This window comes from Scophthalmus maximus, chromosome 2 (genome assembly GCF_022379125.1).
Source record: "Scophthalmus maximus strain ysfricsl-2021 chromosome 2, ASM2237912v1, whole genome shotgun sequence".
Lineage (NCBI taxonomy): Eukaryota > Metazoa > Chordata > Actinopteri > Pleuronectiformes > Scophthalmidae > Scophthalmus > Scophthalmus maximus.
The window spans coordinates 15,333,633-15,354,241 of NC_061516.1; the positions used below are offsets into that span (position 1 = coordinate 15,333,633).

Here is a 20,609-nt window from a genome sequence, read left to right on the forward strand (position 1 = left end):
TATTCAAATATGCTTTTAGAAAAAAACATTATAATGAATGATTTAATATTTGAAAAAAATATTGTAGCAAGTGTTTTCTTTGGGTGTAATGATGATCTCCCTAGTGATACTGACGACACCTTAGAGCCTCCCTGGGCTCTTTCGCCATCCATTTTGCTTGCAGTTACTCAATGAGTTCACTAGAGGGCAGTCTTGACGCGATATCACCCCCTAGCACTCTGTAATAGTGAAGCAGAAGAAGAAGACGCCTGCGCCCCGCCCTTTGACTCACCTCGCTCAGGCTCCGGTGTATTTATTGTGTTACTGGTTTGTTTATGACGCCGTGCGCTGGCCCCGGTAGCTTGACAGCTCACCGAGTGCCTGGCGTCGTGAAAAACGTGCTTTTCGGCGTCTGCCTTTCATGGAAGAATACTTTGCCGCGAACGCGACGGATTCAAAATATGGTTGTTGGGTAGTTGGCAGTAGGGGCTGTTCGGTCGGTGCGATTCATCCGTTAGCCTAGCAGTTGGCTAGCTCACTTTCTTAACCGTTATGGCGTGACGTCCCCCACTGGACGTGATTGTTTGACGAGTCGGGCCTTTTTTTAAATCATAACACTGCTACTGAGCAGTGCGCAGAGAGAGACAGTCGCATGTGTGCGCCACTCGAGTCACTCGCAGGCGTTTAGACAGCTGCCTGTCGACTAACTCAGACTAGCTAGCAAGCTCGAACGTTAGCATGGCGTCAGATACAAGTGACACCGAGGAATTCTATGATGCTCCCGAGGACGTCAACTTTACCCCATCGCCTAAAGTGTAAGGAAACACACTTTTCGTTCACACATTACGTCGACGAGAGTGATTTCTGTCTGTTTTATCACGTGCCACAAATACCCAGCGAAGTTAGCATCGGCGGCTAACAGGTTGACGGTACATCTGATCAAAATGCTCTCCTGTGTGGGTGAGGTGAACTCGGCTGCCTTGAAGACAGATCAAGTGCAAACAACCGTCCTGTAATTGAAACAGTTTAAATGTGTTGTATAGTGTCACAGTGTTTCAGGTCAACAGCTGTTCGGCAGTGCAGGGAGCGACCGTCCCAACACAGATCACATGATGTTATTCCTCAGATCCTGAGTGTAGGACGGTGTTTGTTTGTAGGAAGAGTTTCCCTTCGGAAGATGACACCAAAATGAAAAGCGACAGTTTCCACTGGAACACGTTGTTTGTTGTCACAACAAGATGTTTCCTGGCGGTCAGGGTGGGAGCTCGGGGGGTTTGGCTGGTGGCTGCAACGACTGAAGTTCAGATCGACCAATTAGATGTTCGGAAATGTAGCCAGTCTATGACGTATTTATTTACACCAAGACTTTGTTTTGTATGTCTTACATTACATGTAATATCTGAACCAAATGGTACTGGTAACCAATTTCACATATTGCCCTAATATTATGTACATTCTTTATATTTACATGCCCTATACTTGTATAGTTTTTGGTTCTTATATTTTTACACATGGACTACTATATTTGTATATCTCTGTCTATGGAAAGTAAACGGTAGAACAGTTTTGTTAAGTAAATGTATAAGGTAGAGGCCACCCTGTATCATGTTATTTTGCATGCCGGCAATTAATCATTAATCCTTCAGAAAACTGCCAATCGAAGACCATCTTTATCTTTTAGACCTAAGTATTTGTATTTGCAACCCCATCCCGAGAGTTTTGCTTAATGACATTGCATGTCTGAAAATGTGGGAGAAGTGATCTGCGGGCGATGGACACCACACAAAGTGATGGCAGATGTGGTCTTTATTTTTCGTTTGTTTTGTTGCATTTTAAATGTCTTTATTTTTTCCTTTTAGGTCTCCTGCAAAGTTTGTCATTCCTTCGCCTAAGGTATGTCTATCTAAACCCTGGCACTGTTGAAACAAATCAAAAATGACTATTCAAACATTAGTATCAAGTGTTGGATGTGAGAAGGAAGTGGAGGCAGCTAATGCTTAGGGTTGGAGTTCAATTAGATATGATCATGTTGGAATTCTGTCAGGTTTGCTATTTTTGTAGAGACAGTTTAAATCTGCTTGTTTGGTTCTTTGCGAGTTAAAAAACCCCAGAGTGTTTCAAACTTTGACGTTAATGAATGAGAGTATTTTACCAGATTTAGGCACAAATGGCTGTTGGAACTGAACCCGTCTAATAAAATACTCTGTTCTAACTTTTAAGGGCTTGACCTTCTGGAGGTGACTGCAGTGTTTATACTAGTTCACCTTGTAGATATAGGTTCCCCTGTGTGAAAACATTGACACAGTCTGTTCAGTAATGAGTCATTGCCTGCAAATATTCAGGCGTTTGCTGTGTTCCCTGCCTCCTTCATTGTAAAGCTGGTGCAGTCGTCCTGACAGCTACAGTAGAAACATGAACATGAACAATGAACCGTCTGGTCTTCTCGATCTGCCTGCCCTTCTCGGCAGACCGTTACAACTGGAATTCAAATTACCCCTTGCTCGTGAGATGTGCAAATAAGATATAACTGCAACACAACACTGAGCTGATATTGGAATGGACCAAGCCCTGGACTTTGCTCACAGACTAGCATTGCCCCTTCACTTAAAATCAGTAAAAGTAAATTGCGTCATGGAGCAGTTTAAAGTCGGAGAGTATAAGCAAATGACAAGCAGACTGTATAAGATGAAAGAAGACTAATTAAAAGTTAGCTGGAGGAGAGAGCTTTGGAATATAAAAGAAGTGTATTCATTAACCATGTATTTCTTCAGTTGGTTACGGCTACCCTACAAAAAGATTTCACTCCGTCTGGATGTTTTCTTGAAGGACGTTAATGTAAATCTCAGCTGGTCTGTGGCTTGAGATATTTTCTTTTGTGTAACTGTTTTTGGACTGCAAGTTTTTCATTTTTCTTTTCTGAACAGCTTTCACAGAGATTGGTCAATGTGAGCTGTGGAGTGGCCACATCTGAGACTCAGCAAGATGATCCCCTACAGGTAATGGTTTCTCCATTGTGCCTCACAGGAGTTTACTGTTATCATTTTTCTCAGATTTTAATTTTGTATGAGAAAATTGTAATTTAAGTTTCTCACAGATGTCACTGATCGAATTGAGCCAAAATATATGATGATGTTTTTAAGAAATGGGATATCCTGCATGAGCACCTGTACCATCCAGGTTTTATGTGGGTGTTGCTCTTGCTCTTTTTATTTTGTGATACCTGTTGTAAACAGAGACAGGAAAGGTTCATGTACAGACAGTAACATATTTCTTTTGTAGTTGAATTGGACAAGGAACTTGTATCGTAGTTTCTGTATTGTACCAATTGTTTATTTTCTCTTCCTCACAGATCATTGATAGCATCATTGAGGAGAGTCAAAAGGGAAGTGTTGGGGATGTTGGTGAAGTGGCTCAGCTGTTGGATCAGCTTCATGTTGATGTAGAAGCAGAGCCGGAGCCAAAGGAAGAGATTACTGCTCAGGAAGTTCCTGTGGAGGTAGCAGCGCCAGCAATCGAACCTCAGCTTGTCGAGAGGGAAGAAGAACAACAGGAAAGTGCAGTGACAAACGGAGCTTGCTCTATACCTGCCCCTCAACCTGCAGATCTCCCAGGCCCATCAGCTGGGTCACAAGAACGTGTTCAGCCCCCAGACATCACCAGCACGATAGGACAGAGTCAGTCGTACGCAGCTGTTGTGGTCGCAGAAGGGGAGCAGGAGCAGAGACCTGCCGACATCTTGAACCAGGTCCCATTCACAGACAGGCCCGCTGACTCTGACTCTTCCGGGCCTTCGAAACCCCCACGTCAATTCACAGTAGAGCCAGACATTGTAGCCAGCACCAAGAAGCCTCCTCCCTCACGCCCGCCCCCTCCAAGCGGAGGTCCTCCGCCTAGACCGCCTCCCCCGTCGTGGCAGGGTCTACCTTCCAAGAAGTCTCAGGAGTGTCTGAGGCCAAGTGGACTGGAAGGTAGTGTATAGTTACTGGTACGAAAGTTGACAAGTGTTACCATGAACCAAAATGTGTTTTGAAATGTTTGTTCTGTTGGATGATTGCTCAGTGTCTGCGGTCGGTCCAGTCTGCGGCGACGCTCTGGAGCCCTCCGGCCTGGTGTCTCCGAGCAGCACTGTGAGGAGCTTAACCAAAGAGCTGCAGCATTCCTTGGATCTGGCCAGTGCCACCAGTGGGGACAAGGTGGTGACGGCACAGGTGAGTGAGGCTGCGAACGAGGCAAGAATGCTTCTCAAATATGTACAATGTACTGTGTAGCAGTTTCCTTATCTATTGTACTTTTGCACAATTTTCAGGAGAATGAGGATGAACCGGCGTCATCTCAGAGCGGAGGACAAACTCCAGGCCCTCAGCGTCCACGTTCGAACTCTGGTCGAGAACTGACGGATGAAGTAAGAGTCCCTCTGTTTCTTTTAATTGTGTCTTTTTGTTCTCTCCTGAATATAAGTCTTAAACAAGCCTCTTAAAATAGGAAATCCTGGCTAGTGTGATGATCAAGAATCTGGACACTGGTGAAGAGATCCCTCTAATCCAGGCAGAAGAGAAACTTCCTGCTGGGATTAACCCTCTCACTCTGCACATCATGAGGAGGACCAAGGAGTACATTACGTAAGCAGAACATATATTCTCTGTATTAGATGCAGAATTGTTCAGTTTGATTGGCGCAGGAAGTTGGTATTATCTGTCCCTTAAATTCAACTATTTTGTGAGAAACCCAGTGTGTTACCATCAAACTATCATCAAATCAAGCTTCAGGAAAAAGCTCTGCAGTGTCCTTGTATTGTGAGAAATTACACATAAAACATTTCCCCACAGTTGAACTTTTTCAAGCCTCATCATGTAAAAACAAATGGTATAATATTTTCTTGAGGAAGCTGATCTGTGATGTTTCCTCAAAGGAATGACGCAGCACAGTCAGATGACGATGAAAAGTCCCAGGCTCCACTGGCAGACACAGACGGAGGGAAACTGAAACAGAAAACGTAAGGATTAACTTGTATCCTGTTGCTAGGAATTCATTCATTTTTCTCCCTTCTCACCACAAGATCTAATATTATTATTATTATTATACATCTTATTTATAACCAGAACCCAGTTAAAAAAATTCCTGGGCAAGTCTGTGAAGAAAGCCAAGCACTTTGCTGAGGAATATGGAGAGAAGGCAGTCAACAAAGTCAAAAGTGTGCGTGATGAAGGTAAAAGGACAAAGCCATTTTAAGCTCTTTTTTTGGAAGACTATTAAATGAAAATTAAATGAGGTTTCCATCATGCATAGGATGTTTTACTGTTGAAAGGCTATTACATCATAAAGCTCGACATAATCATGATTCAATGATGGAAACGGAAGCTGCTCCTGCAGAGCATTTGCTAAATTAATCAGACCAAGCTGTATTGATGTATTTTAAAGCCAGCACATGCTTCTGAAATGTTAATGCTTCTGCTGCTGTGAAAGTTTCGATCGTCTCACTCATACATTTTGTTTTCGGTGGGTTCAAGTCTTTCATACAGATCAGGACGATCCGTCGTCGAGTGACGACGAGGGCATGCCTTACACCAGGCCTGCCAAGTTCAAGGCAGCGCACAGCTTCAAGGGTCCTTTTGACTTTGATCAGATCAAGGTTGTGCAGGACCTGAGTGGAGAGCACATGGTAAGAAAATCTTAATTTTCCCCCCCTCAAGTTTAAGAGAAGATGTGCACCAATCAGCATTTGTATTACAGCATCTCTGTCTTTGTCCTCAGGGCGCCGTTTGGACAATGAAGTTCTCTCACTGCGGGAGGCTGTTGGCGTCCGCAGGCCAAGATAACGTGGTCCGCATCTGGGTCTTGAAGACCGCCTTTGACTACTTCAATAACATGAGATTAAAGTACAACACTGAAGGTACCGTGGCCCCATCGGCATCTCAAATGTTGCGTTGTGTGATGATTGATTCATTTAATTTAGATGCTCCGCTTTGGCTCCAGTAATTTTCTTTTTGTGCGGGCTTCTCCAGGTCGAGTTTCACCTTCCCCGTCTCAGGAAAGTTTATGCTCCTCTAAGTCTGACACTGATCCTGGGGTGAGTGAAATTGATCATAATTTTAGTTTTTGGGTCATATAAGAGTCTTACCAATGGTGCGAGTATTGCTATGCTATATATTTTACAGTTTGAGGCTAACAGATTGTACTCATTGTACCCAGGCAAGTTGTGCTCCAGAGGACCCCGACACAGAAGACAGGAATGCCCCTTTCCGTCCAGTCCCCTTCTGCAAGTACAAGGGTCACACAGCTGACCTGTTGGACTTGTCCTGGTCTAAGGTGATCGTCTTTATTGTCCCTGTCTCCATCCTTCTGTCTTCTCATATTTGAGACACAGGCAGTGCTGGTTTTTATCTCTGGTCTCAATTTTTTCTATTTTTGTCTCAATCTAGAATTTCTTCCTGCTCTCCTCCTCCATGGATAAAACCGTCAGGTTGTGGCACATATCCAGGAGAGAGTGTCTCTGCTGCTTTCAGCACATCGATTTTGTCACAGCCATCGCTTTTCATCCTAGAGTAAGTTTAATCACCTTGGATTTCTTATCTCAGCAGAAATCGCACGACTATGCATTCTGTCTCCCCGATTGTATAAATAGTAACACCTTTTTTCCTTGTTTCTCAGGATGACAGGTACTTCTTAAGTGGCTCTCTGGATGGAAAGCTACGACTATGGAACATTCCTGACAAGAAGGTGGCACTTTGGAACGAGGTCGATGGCCAAACGCGCCTCATTACTGCTGCCAACTTCTGCCAAAATGGGAAGTATGCAGTAATTGGCACCTACGACGGCCGGTGCATCTTCTATGACACTGAGGTACCCGGTCATGCTACTCTTTTCTGCTACTAGATGGTTTCATCATGTCCTTATTATCATTTTCATGTGTCATGTGTTAATTCCAAGTTATGTATTTTTCTGTTTGAATATCACGTAGCGTCTGAAATACCACACCCAAATTCACGTGAGGTCCACCAGAGGCAGGAACAAGGTTGGACGCAAAATCACTGGCATTGAACCTCTACCTGGAGAGAACAAGGTAACCTCTGATTTTCACTACACATACATCTACAGTACAATTAATGTCGCTACAACGAGCTGTACCAAAATATGGGAAAAGAACACGCACCTCCAGTAAAGACATTTTGAAGTTTGAAAAGAGAGAAGATCTGCTCGCCTAAAAGCTCCTGTTTCATTTTTACCGTTATGACGTTTTGAACACAAGGGCTCTTCTTCAGATCTTTACCCATAATTCATGTTGACCAACTTATCAAAACAGTTATCAGCAACAACATCAGTGTAGATATCATAAATATACACAAAAACTAGTGTCGAAGGTGAATCAACCTATGATGCCTAACAGGTCACACTAATAGTTGTGATTCAATAAATGGCTCAGCCTAGATAACAGTCATGCGTGCTAACTATTGAGGGTGCTTCTATTTATCTGTGTATCTAGGCAGAGTCAGGGTAACACCACTTTTTTGAAAGACACATTTCCTCTTCACAGATTTTGGTGACCTCGAATGACTCCCGCATTCGTCTGTATGACCTGAGGGACTTGTCTCTGTCCATGAAATACAAGGGTTACGTCAACAGCAGCAGCCAGATCAAGGCGAGCTTCAGGTAAGGAAGCTTCCCGCTCACACTCGCAGTTTGTGGCTTGAGCGTTTTGAAACCAACATTATCTACACTTCTCGTCTTGCAGCCATGACTACTCCTTCATAGTCAGTGGCTCGGAGGACAAGTACGTGTACATCTGGAGCACTTACCACGACCTGAGCAAGTTCACGTCCGTAAGACGAGACCGCAATGACTTCTGGGAAGGGATTAAAGGTAACCGGTGTTAACGATTAAACCGCACGTTAATACGACTACCTGTCTAACTAATGTTACCGTTGATGGAGCTGTCACTAAAGCTTCACTTGTCTTTCAGCACACAATGCAGTGGTCACCTCGGCCATATTTGCACCCCACCCAGGCCTTATTGTCCCACAAGAAACTGGGGCAGAGAAACCAGAAGCAGAGTGTAAGAGCCTGGACTCCACAGACTCAGAAACAATACCCTCAGGTAGATTCGCTTGAATTAGTTCAGATTACATTATGTCGAGACAAGACTGTTGTTTCAGTGCTATAAAATAATTTTCTGTTCCTTCGCAGGAGCCCTGAAGACGGATCACACGGAGGTTCTTCTCTCTGCGGACTTCACTGGAGCCATCAAGGTTTTCATCAATGTAAAAAAATACTGAGCAACTCAAAGAGGTTGACACTTCCTCACGTTCAGGCCTGTCTGGTGAACACTGGTCCTAAAAGATGTGGGACAGCCCGTCAGGACTCGTCGATCCTCACCGAACTACCTAATGGTTATTGCTCTGAGACAAATGGCCGTCTGGAGCTTTCTTTTCACAATGAGCAGGGACCCTAAAATGGAAGATGTGAGAATGGGTGGAAGAAATTGACTCTACAAAACAGAACATTGTGTGAGTCCCTGCCACATTTCTGTTTTTATTTTTAATACCAAGCAACTGTGAATTGTTCGGCATTAAAAAAAAAGAAGAAAAAAAGCCTAAAATGCCAAATGTTTGTGTGGTTTGACCAAAAACTAAATCTGTTCAGATGTGTAACGTTACAGCGGTTTGGTCAAGACGAGTGTAGCTCAAAGGCTATTTGTAACATTATGGGCACCTTACTAGTTTTGTTTTACTCCCACATTTCAAAAAACTTTATTAAACTCCTCAGAAGTTCAAGACACTGTCCCTAATGTCAGTCACACATTTCAATGTGTCTTGTGTAAACAGGTGTATCCATTTCTCTTGAGAGCAACATGGTTTGAAATGTCAGTTACAAACTATTTGTGCCTACTAAAGCAAGACTTCTCAAGCTCTCCTGTAAAATATCAAAACATTTCAGCGGATGACAGCAAATACAGTATGTGTATACGGTTACATATGATCAGGGCTGGGTATCTTCAATTTTTTTTTTTCCAGAGTACTGGCTCTAAAGTACTTTTGATACATTTCTCTGATCAATCAAAGCACATTCCATGATACAAAATAGTGTTGTAAATTTAACTATGTAACATTGCTTACCTTCTGCTTTTTGTAAACACAACCAAATGATGCTCTTATTAATTTCCTCAATAAAAAAAACCACAAAAATGTTTGTTAACCTTTTGTGTAAGCTTGAAAATTCAATAGAGTAGCGGTAGAAACATTTTGATACCTGGCCCTATCAATCATGTCCTCCAGACGCACGCGGTGATCAACAACAGTGATTTATTTTGTGTCGGAACTTTGCAGCAACATTTCTGGTTGTCATTTTTAAAAACAAACATAAAAACAAAAAATATATTTAATTAGTTACAGTGTTCAAACTTCATGATACAAAAGAGCGCTGAATCTTGGATCGTGGATAGTGTGAGTTGGGACCAAAAGAAGGAACATGTCAGTCTGTGTAGAGAGAGTGCTGCGCTGTCCAACCCACGGACGACGAGCTCCAGAGCCGAGAGTCAATGTTTGCTCTTCTTTGACTTCTTGTGGGAGCGGTGCGGCGACCGCGACCTGGACTTCCCCGCCTTCCTGTCTGGAGACGGTGATCGGGAACGTTTGGACCATTTGGGAGACCTCTTCCTGTTTAACAAAAAATAAGTAGAATTGATAACCGAGTAGCCTCAAGAACAACAATCGGGGTAAATAACTTGGGATGTTACAACAACCGTCTAATGGCACTTGCCTTAAAGGAGAGATGCTCCTCGATTTTCGAGTCTTGCTCTCAGGATCTCTACTCTGTCCTTTTCTTCTGTCCCCGTCGTCGCTTTTCTTGCTCCTTTCTTTGTCCCTTCTGTCCTCCGTTGACCGGTCTTTGGACTTTGACGTTAATCTCTCGTTCTTTTCTTCGTCTTTTTCGAACTCCTGTAGTAAGACGGGGGAGAAACATGCAATTGTAACCAGATATAAGCTTCTGTGCCTGTTGAGATGCTGGCTTGTAAAACAAAAACCGACACATTTGCATTTAATAGCCTGCATATTCTCTCCGGGGGGTGGGGGGGCATTTGATCAATGTCAGACTAGTTCAAGACACGTTTAACTGTTTCACATACATTAATGGAGAAATCATTACAGACCTACAGATATATACATAACATTGACAACGACAGGCAGTCAGTTTTTTTCCCCTCTGTGTAACTCATAGTTTATTTGGAAGAACTCTCCAGACCAACGAAGAGGAAAGAAGGCATCCTGGTGCTTGAGGCAGCGTAAAACTTATTTAGTATTGTATTCGACAGAAGCTGCACTTCAGTTAAACTTTCATTTTGCACATTTAACATGTAAAAAATTAGCTAGACGACTTCCATGTGACCTGCTGGGCCCCGAACTGTTTCATCGGTAACACTTCATGGTGTCAATTGATATTTAAATTTTAATGAATAGTCCCTTATAACAAGCACTTTCCCAAATTTTGTCCCATATTATCTGTGATTAAAGAAATATTTCTATTTCACATCAGTGGCCATTGTCAAGTTTTGCTTTAGAGGCTCCTCACTGCAGAATAATGAAGTGTAAATATTAACTGTGTAAGTGACTGCTGTGATAATTCAGGAAAACTATTTGAAACTAAGCTGTCCGGTTACTCACCTTCTGTAGCAGTTTGTTTCTGCAGTGCTCCACTTGATGTTGTATGCTCATTCCGGACTTTCTCGCCCTCTTGCCGGATTCCAGCTCGTCTTGGATCTTCATAACCTTTACCTGTGACAGAGCAATCTGATCAGTTCTGCATATTAATTATCCTTCACCTTGACATTATCAGAACGATTGAGAATGACACCACTGGGAGGCAGCAAACTACAGACGCTTATGATAATACAGCTACTATGACCTTACCTGTTCTATTCAACAACTGTAGATGATTAAAAACCACAAGTGTCATCCTTCCTAAATTAAATACTGTATACTGCTGGCTTTATCAGGATATGGAGTTGTGGATGGGCTGAACTGTACGATGACGACCACAGTGTCTCTCAAACACAATTTTCAGCTGACCTAGATAAGGAAGAAAAATGTGCACTCGCCTCCAGCTCTCTCAACCTCTTCCTTTTGCTCTCAGACATCTGAAAACTTCGGAGGGAGCTCTGGAAGTCTGCACTGTCGTATTTGATTGAGCTGCAGGAGTCATCGTCGGTGCTGTCGCCCTCCGATTCCTCCTCCCCGTGCTGCGAGTTGACACTGTACCCACGAGGGGAGAGGAGAACACTCAACTTCCATAACGTGTGGCGTTTACGTGTGCCTTCAATGTTTTTCCACAGATGACACGCTGAACAACAACCTCTGGGTGCTCACCTCACATTCACCTCATCGTTTTGCTCCACCACGGTGTCCCACTTGGACTCGGCCTTGACTGGGAGACAAAAGAGGAAGGTGAGCGGGATCACAGGAGGCAGTGGTAGGTACCAGACTCATCTTGACCCAGTTTACCTTGAGAAAATGTCTCGGTGTCACTCGTCTTCTCCCACTTAGACAAAGGCACTCTGGAGAGGGGGACATTTCGGTCATCCACTGAGGGAAGGAGAAGAAAAAAAAGAAGAAACCGGTGGGTCAAGACAAGGACGTGATCATCTAAATGAAGACTCCAGCGTAGCGTATATGTCTCAAGCAAGACGACTGTAGGCCACGAGGAAGAAATTTCAACAATGAATGGCAGAAGTTTTTGAGTTGGTAAGAAACTACAAACATCGCTGCCGACACCATCACCGTTTACAATGCAGCCACTTTTGTGTCTTTTTTAAGATGTACATTATCAGCACCTCTTGTTTGTTGTTGTCAGATACGGTCGACTCTGCACTGATTGGTTACATTGTTTAGAACAGACGAATCTCTGTTTGTACGTAGGGGCAGCATAAATCAGCCTTTACTCACAGGGCATCCCATCGATGTCGTCAATGGCGACTCCTAAAGGAACACCGTCTATGTCATCGACCGGGATTCCGTCCAGAGGGTCCCAGCCGATGGGGCAACCATCCAGGTCATCCACAGGGGCGCTGTCCAAGGGCGCACCATCGAGATCAACGGACACTTCCTACAAGGAGACAGGCAAGTACACATACGTTTAGGAAAAAATTGGAAGAAGAAGAAGATGGTGTTAAAATATATTTGAACACAAACAGTTATGATGTCTTTAACAAGCAGATAAACATTGAGCTCACCTCTGCTGCCTCTGTCAACTCTTCCCTTGCTTTGGCGAAGCCCAGAAAGATGTTTTGAAGGTTGATTAGATAAGGCTCAGGGTATATGGCCCAGTCTTCCCAGGCTCTAAAACAACTCATGACCTTTTGCTATGGAGATGGGAGGACATGAAAATTATAAATTTGTTGTTGTTCTTTTTTTTTGGGGGGGGGGGGGGGGGGGGGGCAGGCAGATGTCCTTGTGTGAGGCAAACGCAGGACATTCTTACCTTAAACTGCTCCGCCTGCAGCCTGGCTTGTATATTCTTGTGTGCTGCATTAAGGTCTCCAAATATCTGGGTTAGCTTTGATTCAAAACTGGAAAGCAAGAGACAAAACACGTCAGGACTATTAGGTGGAGACAAAACGGAATGTGATAGTTGCGTTAATGCGTCTTTGTGGGACGTCTTACTATTTGCGATAGTACGATGCACCGGCTACTTTGGCACACGAGTTGTGCAAGATGTCCGACACGAGATACAATCTGGCAATCTGTGAGAACGAGGACACAAAGATACTCAGCAAAAACCTTCTGTATAAGTCAATTTATATAAAAATTTGAAGGAAGCCACTGGCCTTCTTTTGAAGGGGCGTCTGCAGCAAAGAAAAAGACCCGGCGACGTGTCCCACTACTTCCTCCGCTGCGTCTGCTCGCTCGAGACAGAACAGCATGGCACTGGCGATGTTTTCTCTGTTTGGGGTGAGCTCTTTAAGCAACGTCTCCAGCCTCTGTCTGTGCCTGAATGGTGTGTACAGAAGAATAAGATCTACTTTTTTACTCCTTTAACTCAATGTACAAACATAAATGTCGCTACTTACTCATTTCTAAGCTGCCCTTTCTTGACCTCCTCCTCAGGGTTAGTATCCTCCACCGCCTCTGCCCGCTCTTCGTCACTCAGCGAGTAGTTGTTCAGGACAGGGGGTCTCCACAAGGAGCCTCCTCGAAACATACGGAAGTCAGTGGTTTTCCACTCTGTTGGCGGCTCTCCCTGTGGTAGAGATGAAGGCCACACACACACGTTGATTCTTACAAAGAGGTACACCACAGCTTGATAAAACATCAACTACATAAAGAATTCTAAAAGAATAAGTATAGAAAAATGTCCTGTTCCTCCAGATGACTTCCAGGAGGTTTCCCCCTTTTTCATAAAGACATACCTGGAGGATTGAGAAGAGTTTCCAGCGATAGTACACGTGATTTTGGCTTTTGTTGTCAAAAAGGAACCTGAGACAGAGAAGAACGGGCAAATTAAACATCTTCTTCACAAGGTCACTAGGGAGATAACGACACACACGGCTAGGTACAGCGTCGCCCACCTGTATTCTGGATTGTTTTTCTCCTTGTTCATTATTATGGCTTCAAACACGGGTCCTTCGCGCACCACAAACTCTATCATCCTGTGAATGAGGAATATTAGATTCCTGTGGGCGAGAGAGGAGCGGGTCAGACCAGGGGTTTGTGTCAAAAGTCTCAATGCAAAATGTCTTCCTGTCGGCTTGAGTTCTCTGACACCTCTTTACAGTGAACTGACCCTGACGGTGTCATTCAATGTCAAATCATTTTTAAATATGTTGAACATAATGAGGTGACAGCCCATGTGCCATTACTGTACTTATTCCTGTACTTATGTATGAAACTGAATAGTCACCGCCTTCTACGTGGGACAAACACCCTGTCAGCGTATTTTAATATTCCGGGGTCACCGTGTCCACGATAGCGATATGAGGTCACACCAAACACACAAGGTTTGTCTCAACTACAAAAACAAATTGTACACGTCTCTATTTCAGTTGTGTGGCCACCAAACTAAAAATATGTTCTTTTCGCGTACTGCTTTCCGAATACGATGATTAGAACAAGAAATATTGTAATAAGTCGCCATATCAATCGATTGATTGACCGATTGAAGTCACCATGTTGTTGACATCCCTTCACTGTGACGTGGGGCCTCTGGCCTGAACTCTCTGTGACCTGCACCGTCAGTGTTCATGCAGTGTTGCTGACTCTTGTGTCTGATCTGCTTCCACTGCGACAACACAATTATATTAATCACCTCTCCAACTTGAAACATCACAGACTTTTCTTTTTTGGCCACTAGCATCCACCTACTTCTGACATAGTCCGTCTCGGGTCAAGGATAAAATCTATCTGCCGTCTGAGCTGCATCGGTCAGCAGTGTCTCAGCCAACCCACGGGAAACCCAGGGCTCAGAGATGGTTGTATAAATCAATGGCTCTGGCAAGTCATTTACAAAAGTCTGCTGCTATTCACTTCATGTTATGATATAATGTTGGAAACAACAAGAACAAACTAGATGAGAAAACACAAATGTATATAAATATACTAAGCACAGGTAAATTGGAGGCCATAAGGACCTTTAATATAACTACAATAAAAGCCTTCAGCTACAGAGCTCAAGTTTTCCACTGACAAAGGCGAGTGTTGCAACACTACAGAGTTTGAGGAGCATGCTTGGTTACCATGTGCTAGACCTCAAATACAGAAACAGCTCTTAGACCTGACACTTCCAGTCTGAAAGTGTCGTCTGGACACGAGTTTCACCACAGTCTCTGTCCTACAACACTTGTGCTATTAACATATTACCAGCTGGTCAGTCGTAGTAAGAAGAGTATCTGTACCTTTCGGTCGGGATAACCACTTTGACTACGGCTTCGGACAGAGTCTGTTTGTGAAGTCAAATAGAATGGTGACAATATTACAAAGTGAGTTCTTGCACAGATGAAACACTGCAGGATACATGCAGCATAGGAAACAGCGTTCACAGTCAGTCAAATGAGGGGAGGGTTTATTCTAAAACACTAAACTGTCTTAACTATCTATATTTACTGAAAAGATTTAAGAGTTTCAATGCATCAACACTTTGAATAAACAGTCAAACTGTTACTTTTGTGCATTGTATCACACTCCATCCCGTAATGAGGCACTACATGGACAAGGTGATGAATTAAATGAAGGAGCAAACATGCACCAAAATCTCAACAGGATACTTTTTATTTTACAGTGATTTGCGACAATCAGAGGTTTGCTTCTCAGGCAGGGATTAATTCTTAATCAGATGTAGAGCCCGCCACAGTTTGAACTGATTGCATTTTAATTAAACACAAAGGCTTAAAGGCTCATCCTTCCTTAATATTCACTTACAACGCCAATTACTTGTCACAGAAACGTAAGAGCCCACAGAGCCAAGTGAATTTCTACATTACAGAGAAGAACGGAGACAAGCTTACCTTGTCAAGCTCCCCTTTGGACACGCCCAGCGGCTTGGTGAAGTCATTGCGGAAGCGACCTCTCGGCTGGGCGTTAAAAGGCAGACCAGAGGGGGGCGGCGGCGTGGCCCTCACCCCCACCGGTGTGTAGAGGGGCTGAGGTGGAATTCGAGCCGGTTTCCCCCATCCCAGCTTCATTTCAAACCCCATAATCACTTTACCTGCAATGCAGAACATAATCCCACAATCGCAGTCAGAGGGGAACATGAACATAACATAAAAGCAAAGGAGGGGACGGGGTTACTGTACCTTCAAGTGTAGCCAAGGCTCTCTCCGCGTCTTTCCGTGTCATAAAAGCCACAAAGGCTCTGTTGGAGGTCCTGCAGCGCTCCTCGTCGGTTCGGGGCCACATAATCTTCACACTGGCCAGGGGACCATACTTACCGAACTCTTTGCACAGCATCTCCTCGTTCATCTGAGAAGTGATGAGGACAAACGGTGAGAAAAAAAGTACGTTGATGTTGCCCTGAGACTGTGAAAGTCAGTGTGCTCCTTTACCTTTGGGCTAATGCAGCTGATGTAGAGGTTAGTGGTGGTTGGCACTGTTAGGTCATCGTACAATGCTGTAGGGAAGAAACATGAGCTTAGCATGATGCAGAGGATAGCAGCATTTTCAACTAGTAAAACACTGATATTGAAGAGGGACCCTTACTTGATCGCCCTGATAAAGGTATATCCAGGTCTCCCCCTCCTCCTCCGCTAGGATCATTTTTCTTCCTTTTATATCTCTCTTCGCGCTCTTCTTGTATACTTCATTTTTTCCCCCGCACACATAAAAACAGGCTTACACATTCAATAAAAAGATATCATTGGCTTGGAAATGTAACATGATGGGCAGATTTGCAAACACACTTACATCTTAAGTTCTTCTTTAAAGAGTTCCAGATTACTCTTCTTCTTTTCTTCTGTCCTTTTTTTAAATGTCTGTTAATCAAACACGGGGCCGTTATAACAGACAGAAAAAAAATAATCTGTGTAGACAATACATTTGCTTTCATACTGATTTCAGTGATTTATGCCATAACATAAGACACCAGATTGAAAACTTACAGACTTCTTGCTTTCAGTAGGTGATAACGGCAACACATGCTGGGACACGGGAACAAACTTCGTAGCAGGTCGATACAGCTTATTTTTCTTGACCTCCGCTGCTTCCTCCTCTGCAAAGAGAATAGAAATTCAAACTCAGCAATTCCCACGGTGTGCAAACTGTAATTTAGGTAATAGTAATTTGGATTTTTTTTTTTAAAAAGGACTAGACTTTATTATTGCCCCGGTTCCGTCTGTCTAATATCTCAGCAGCTTCCTGTAGAATTACTTTGACAAAATCAGCCTTATAGCCTCCAAGAAGGACTGATAAGAATCAGTTAAGGCTCAACATTTAAATTAAAAGTATCATCTTTATCTGTGACAGCAGGTTAAAGAAGTGCTCAGTATTGAAAGAGCTTCATTCACATCAATGTGATTATGCACTTCCAACGATTGGAAACTGCTGAGTCAGCTGAATATTCATTAATAATTATTCTTTATTTTTTTTTCCTTTTAGGAACCAATAACTCATAATTCATTCACAGAGGAACAGAATTGCGATGGAACTGTGTCTTTATAATGCTAAACGTAAAGTGATGAGATCTGAAGCGGCTGACCTTTGGTGGCGTTCACGATACCGCCACGGACAAAAGTTTTCGCTTCGTTCTTCTGACTGGTCTCAAATGATGCCAAGAATTCCTCAAAAACCTCTGCTGCTTTTTCTTCCTCCTGCAAGGTCACATGGAAACATGCACAGCATAAACATTACCGCATGTGTCTTGTCCCTTACCTTAGTTCAAACATCAACATCTTATGATTTAAGATACTAATATGTATTTATTTCACAAAAATATTTATTGGAAAAACATGCACCCTCAACGTATTCCAAAACATAGCTTTATTAGTCAAAAATAATTAGATAATAAGATATACCATAATATATAATATCATATCATCCCCAACCTTCTTTTATGTAATTCAAATTTTGGATTAATTTTTTTTTGTAAAACAAAACAGTGCAGCAAACCATAAAGCAGATAGAGTACAGGTCATGTTCACAGCAGAGGACGACCCACCATTAACATAAAATGAAATCAAACATATTTTAGGCTTAACGTGACAAGAAACGTTCCCAAGTCTCAAGGTGTTTCCCCCTCACTATTAATTCCTCCCAAAATGTGGTGAAATCTTAATTATTCACTTCATACATTATTTTGCCGTGGGGATTCTTAATCTAGGAGTCTTGCAGTCGTGATTTTAAAATTTTAAAATTGCTAATTTGTTGCAGTGGGCATCATTGTGTCGCAGGGAAAACAAAATCCTGGGTGTACTGTGGTGGGAGAGCGCGAGCTGGCCCACTCCCCGATATTACGGATATTTTGCACCAGAATGGTTTAACAAGGAATCAATTGTTATCATAAAGTCCCACTTAATGAAGTAATCGGTGTCCAGTAATATCTGTGTACTATTCTAATCAAATAAATCCCCTGCTACTCTTATGTTTTTCCCCATGTTTGCTATAATATCTGACCTGCGTTGTCTTGGATATCGACGGCAAGGCCCTTCTGCCGTCAAGCTTTGAGAGAATTAAAGCCCCTCACCTTTTTCTTACGCTGTTGTTGTTCTTTCTTCGTTTTGATCGGAGTGACGGGTTTCCCCTTTCTATCTGCCATGCTCAAACTGGAAAACAAAGAGAGAGAGAGAGACAAAACCCTGATTAATTAAATAGAACTGCATCTTTTCCATGAACGGATGACCGTGACACATCTACGACATAATGCCATTACTTCAAACCGTTTACCCAAACCTTTTTCTACTGAGCTCAGATGATTAAAAATAAGCATCACTATGAAACATGTCCACACCTTTGGTGTTCGGTATTTACTGCACTACTGTCGTATGTCATTGTCTGACATCCTCTCTGTTGTGTGCATCACTGTCAGTGGACTGACTCCACACTGAGTCACCTCCCTGCTCCTCAGGGGGACAGGGGACAGGGGCCGGACAGGGGCCGGACACACACACACACACACACACACACACACACACACACGTGTTCAGAGTGTGTGTGTGTGTGTGTGTGTGTGTGTGTGTGTGTTCTCCCTTCCTACGACGAAGAAGTCGCCCCCCAAAACTGAAACTTTGGGGCGCAACTGAATATGACATGACCCAATCTAAAAAGTGCTCTGCTCTTTAATCACTGCAAACTGCCCCAAAGCAGACGAGGAGGCGGAGACCCGTCGTGTCCGTAACTCCGCCGCACGCTGTGGCCCTTTCCAACCTAATAACACAATTCGTCCATATATCCCGCCTGCTGTCGTAGTCCATTCGTTGGACAGTGTTTCATGAAAAAGGGGCCTGGGAGCTGCCATCACTTCACCGTGCTAGCGCTAGCGTTAGCTTCGTTGTGAGGTGAAGGTGAACTAGCGTTAGCCTTTGACACGAGTACATGACAATTTATTGTTACTTGCTCCGCCGACGTGATTATCTCGTAAACCCCACGGTTGTGCAACCACCCTCCTCCTCCCTCTGCGTTCTTCACCGTTAACGTCTGCTAACGTCCGGCAGCAGCAAACATAGCCTCCAACTGTCAGCGAGCTAACACCACGGACTCTAACGTTCTCCTCCTCCTTCTCCTCCTCCTTCTTCTTCTTCTCCTTCTTCTTCTTCCGAGGTTGACGAGCCGCCCGACCGCACAGGGAGCACACTGCATGCACACAGTCCGTACCTCAGCGGTCACTCACAGTGCGTGTCATGCTACTGCTTCACCGTTCCTCTTTTTGTCTTTTCGGGTAGCGACGACAATTGGTTTCTATCACAACATGCTACCACCGGGAGGCGTGATGATGTCCGACCGGAGCTCCGGGAGGGGGGGGGGGGGGGGGGGGGGGGGAGGGGGGAGGAGCACGCAGACAAACGAGCCTCACACACGTTCACATTGGTCGGATGGGAATTTGACTAAATAGCAAATAGAGCTGCAACAGTTAATCGATTAATCGATTACTTCATTAATCGCCTGCTATATTGATCATCGGTTCAAGTAGTTTTTATGAAAAAGAAAATCTATATTCTCTGATTTTCCGCTTCATAAATGTGAATATTTTCTGGTTTCTTTGCTCCTCTGTGACAGGAAACTGAATATCTTTGGTGTGTTGACAAAACAAAACATCAAATTTTTCCACAATTTAAAAAAACAAACATTTTATGGACTAGACAACTAATCGATTATTAGAGGAAATAATCGTCAGATTAATCGATTAGAAAGAAAAAAAAATCGTTACTTGCAGCCCTGATGTAAAGTTCTATTCTTCTATGTTTACAGTGGTCACCTCACCTGTGGAAGAAGAGTCTTCAGCCTACACACGAGCTTTTCTACAGGTATATATTAAAATTATTATATGTAAGGTTTTGTAGTTAAGAGAAAATCCTGTGGCATCTATTTAAAACTTACACAATTTTTCAATTTTTTTTGTAGTTAAAGTTTAGCACGTTGGAATCACTGTATTTCAGGGGTAAAACAAAACAGCATTGTTTGAATGCAAGCAGACCAAACATTATCTAATGGCAAAGATTACCATCTAATACTTGATCAAATAACAATAATTTTATCGTAACACATCGGATTATTTGCATGAAAAGTGGATGTCTTATTATATACTGGACATAGGTGTAGAAATGACAATATATTTCTGACACCTTGATTCCCACAGGTAAAATTATACATTTGGGCCATTCACAAATGAAAGTATAAATATGACGTCTGAAATTATATCTCTATAACTAGCTTTGTAGTGGTGAAATATATTAAAACAGAAAGTAAATTTAAAGAAAAAAATCAAGTAAGTTAAATACAAAATAGAATAGATTTCACATTGATCTATCTAAGTATAATGAGTCTGCCAGTAGCTGTCCCCTATAACCAGGATTAGTATGCAGTAGATTATCTTCCCAGTGATCTTCCTATAATGACCTGTTATATGGGTGCTGTATATATCTAATCTGGCATATAGACAGTCTGATGCATTATTCAAAAGGACGCGGCACCCCAGGACACCTAGCGTTAAAAAATACCTGT

The 20,609-nt window shown here is 43.0% G+C and overlaps 2 protein-coding genes across 4 annotated transcripts; one reads left to right on the plus strand and one right to left on the minus strand.

The window, feature by feature from the left end:
- The first annotated feature begins 241 nt into the window (after positions 1-241).
- Positions 242-8,747, plus strand: wdr44 (WD repeat domain 44). The gene is made up of 20 exons (XM_035624826.2): positions 242-794; positions 1,839-1,872; positions 2,904-2,975; positions 3,329-3,947; positions 4,039-4,187; positions 4,286-4,381; positions 4,462-4,598; positions 4,889-4,972; positions 5,079-5,185; positions 5,487-5,638; positions 5,731-5,869; positions 5,982-6,046; positions 6,169-6,285; positions 6,399-6,521; positions 6,628-6,819; positions 6,938-7,039; positions 7,511-7,626; positions 7,709-7,836; positions 7,937-8,071; positions 8,161-8,747. The coding sequence occupies exons 1-20, from the start codon at positions 718-720 to the stop codon at positions 8,247-8,249; spliced, it is 2,733 nt and encodes a 910-aa protein (XP_035480719.2). The 5' UTR covers positions 242-717; the 3' UTR covers positions 8,250-8,747.
- Positions 8,748-9,258: 511 nt separating this feature from the next.
- zgc:163098 (uncharacterized protein LOC100037380 homolog) lies at positions 9,259-19,401 on the minus strand. Of its 3 annotated transcripts, none has more exons than XM_035624824.2 (24): positions 19,279-19,401; positions 18,136-18,214; positions 17,152-17,263; positions 16,556-16,665; positions 16,362-16,429; positions 16,158-16,255; positions 16,004-16,068; positions 15,755-15,920; positions 15,467-15,666; positions 14,858-14,901; positions 13,535-13,639; positions 13,376-13,442; positions 13,037-13,206; positions 12,794-12,956; positions 12,630-12,709; positions 12,448-12,535; positions 12,200-12,328; positions 11,913-12,072; positions 11,472-11,552; positions 11,337-11,394; positions 11,069-11,222; positions 10,635-10,745; positions 9,733-9,911; positions 9,259-9,629 (listed from the first exon to the last, which is right to left on the minus strand). In XM_035624824.2, exons 2-24 carry the CDS (start codon positions 18,205-18,207, stop codon positions 9,509-9,511), a joined length of 2,601 nt encoding a protein of 866 aa, XP_035480717.2. In that variant the 5' UTR covers positions 18,208-18,214; positions 19,279-19,401; the 3' UTR covers positions 9,259-9,508. The 3 variants fall into 3 exon arrangements, with proteins under 3 accessions (XP_035480717.2, XP_035480716.2, XP_035480715.2); XM_035624823.2 differs by having other exon boundaries at positions 19,263-19,400; XM_035624822.2 differs by having other exon boundaries at positions 19,077-19,370.
- Between the last annotated feature and the right edge of the window lie 1,208 nt (positions 19,402-20,609).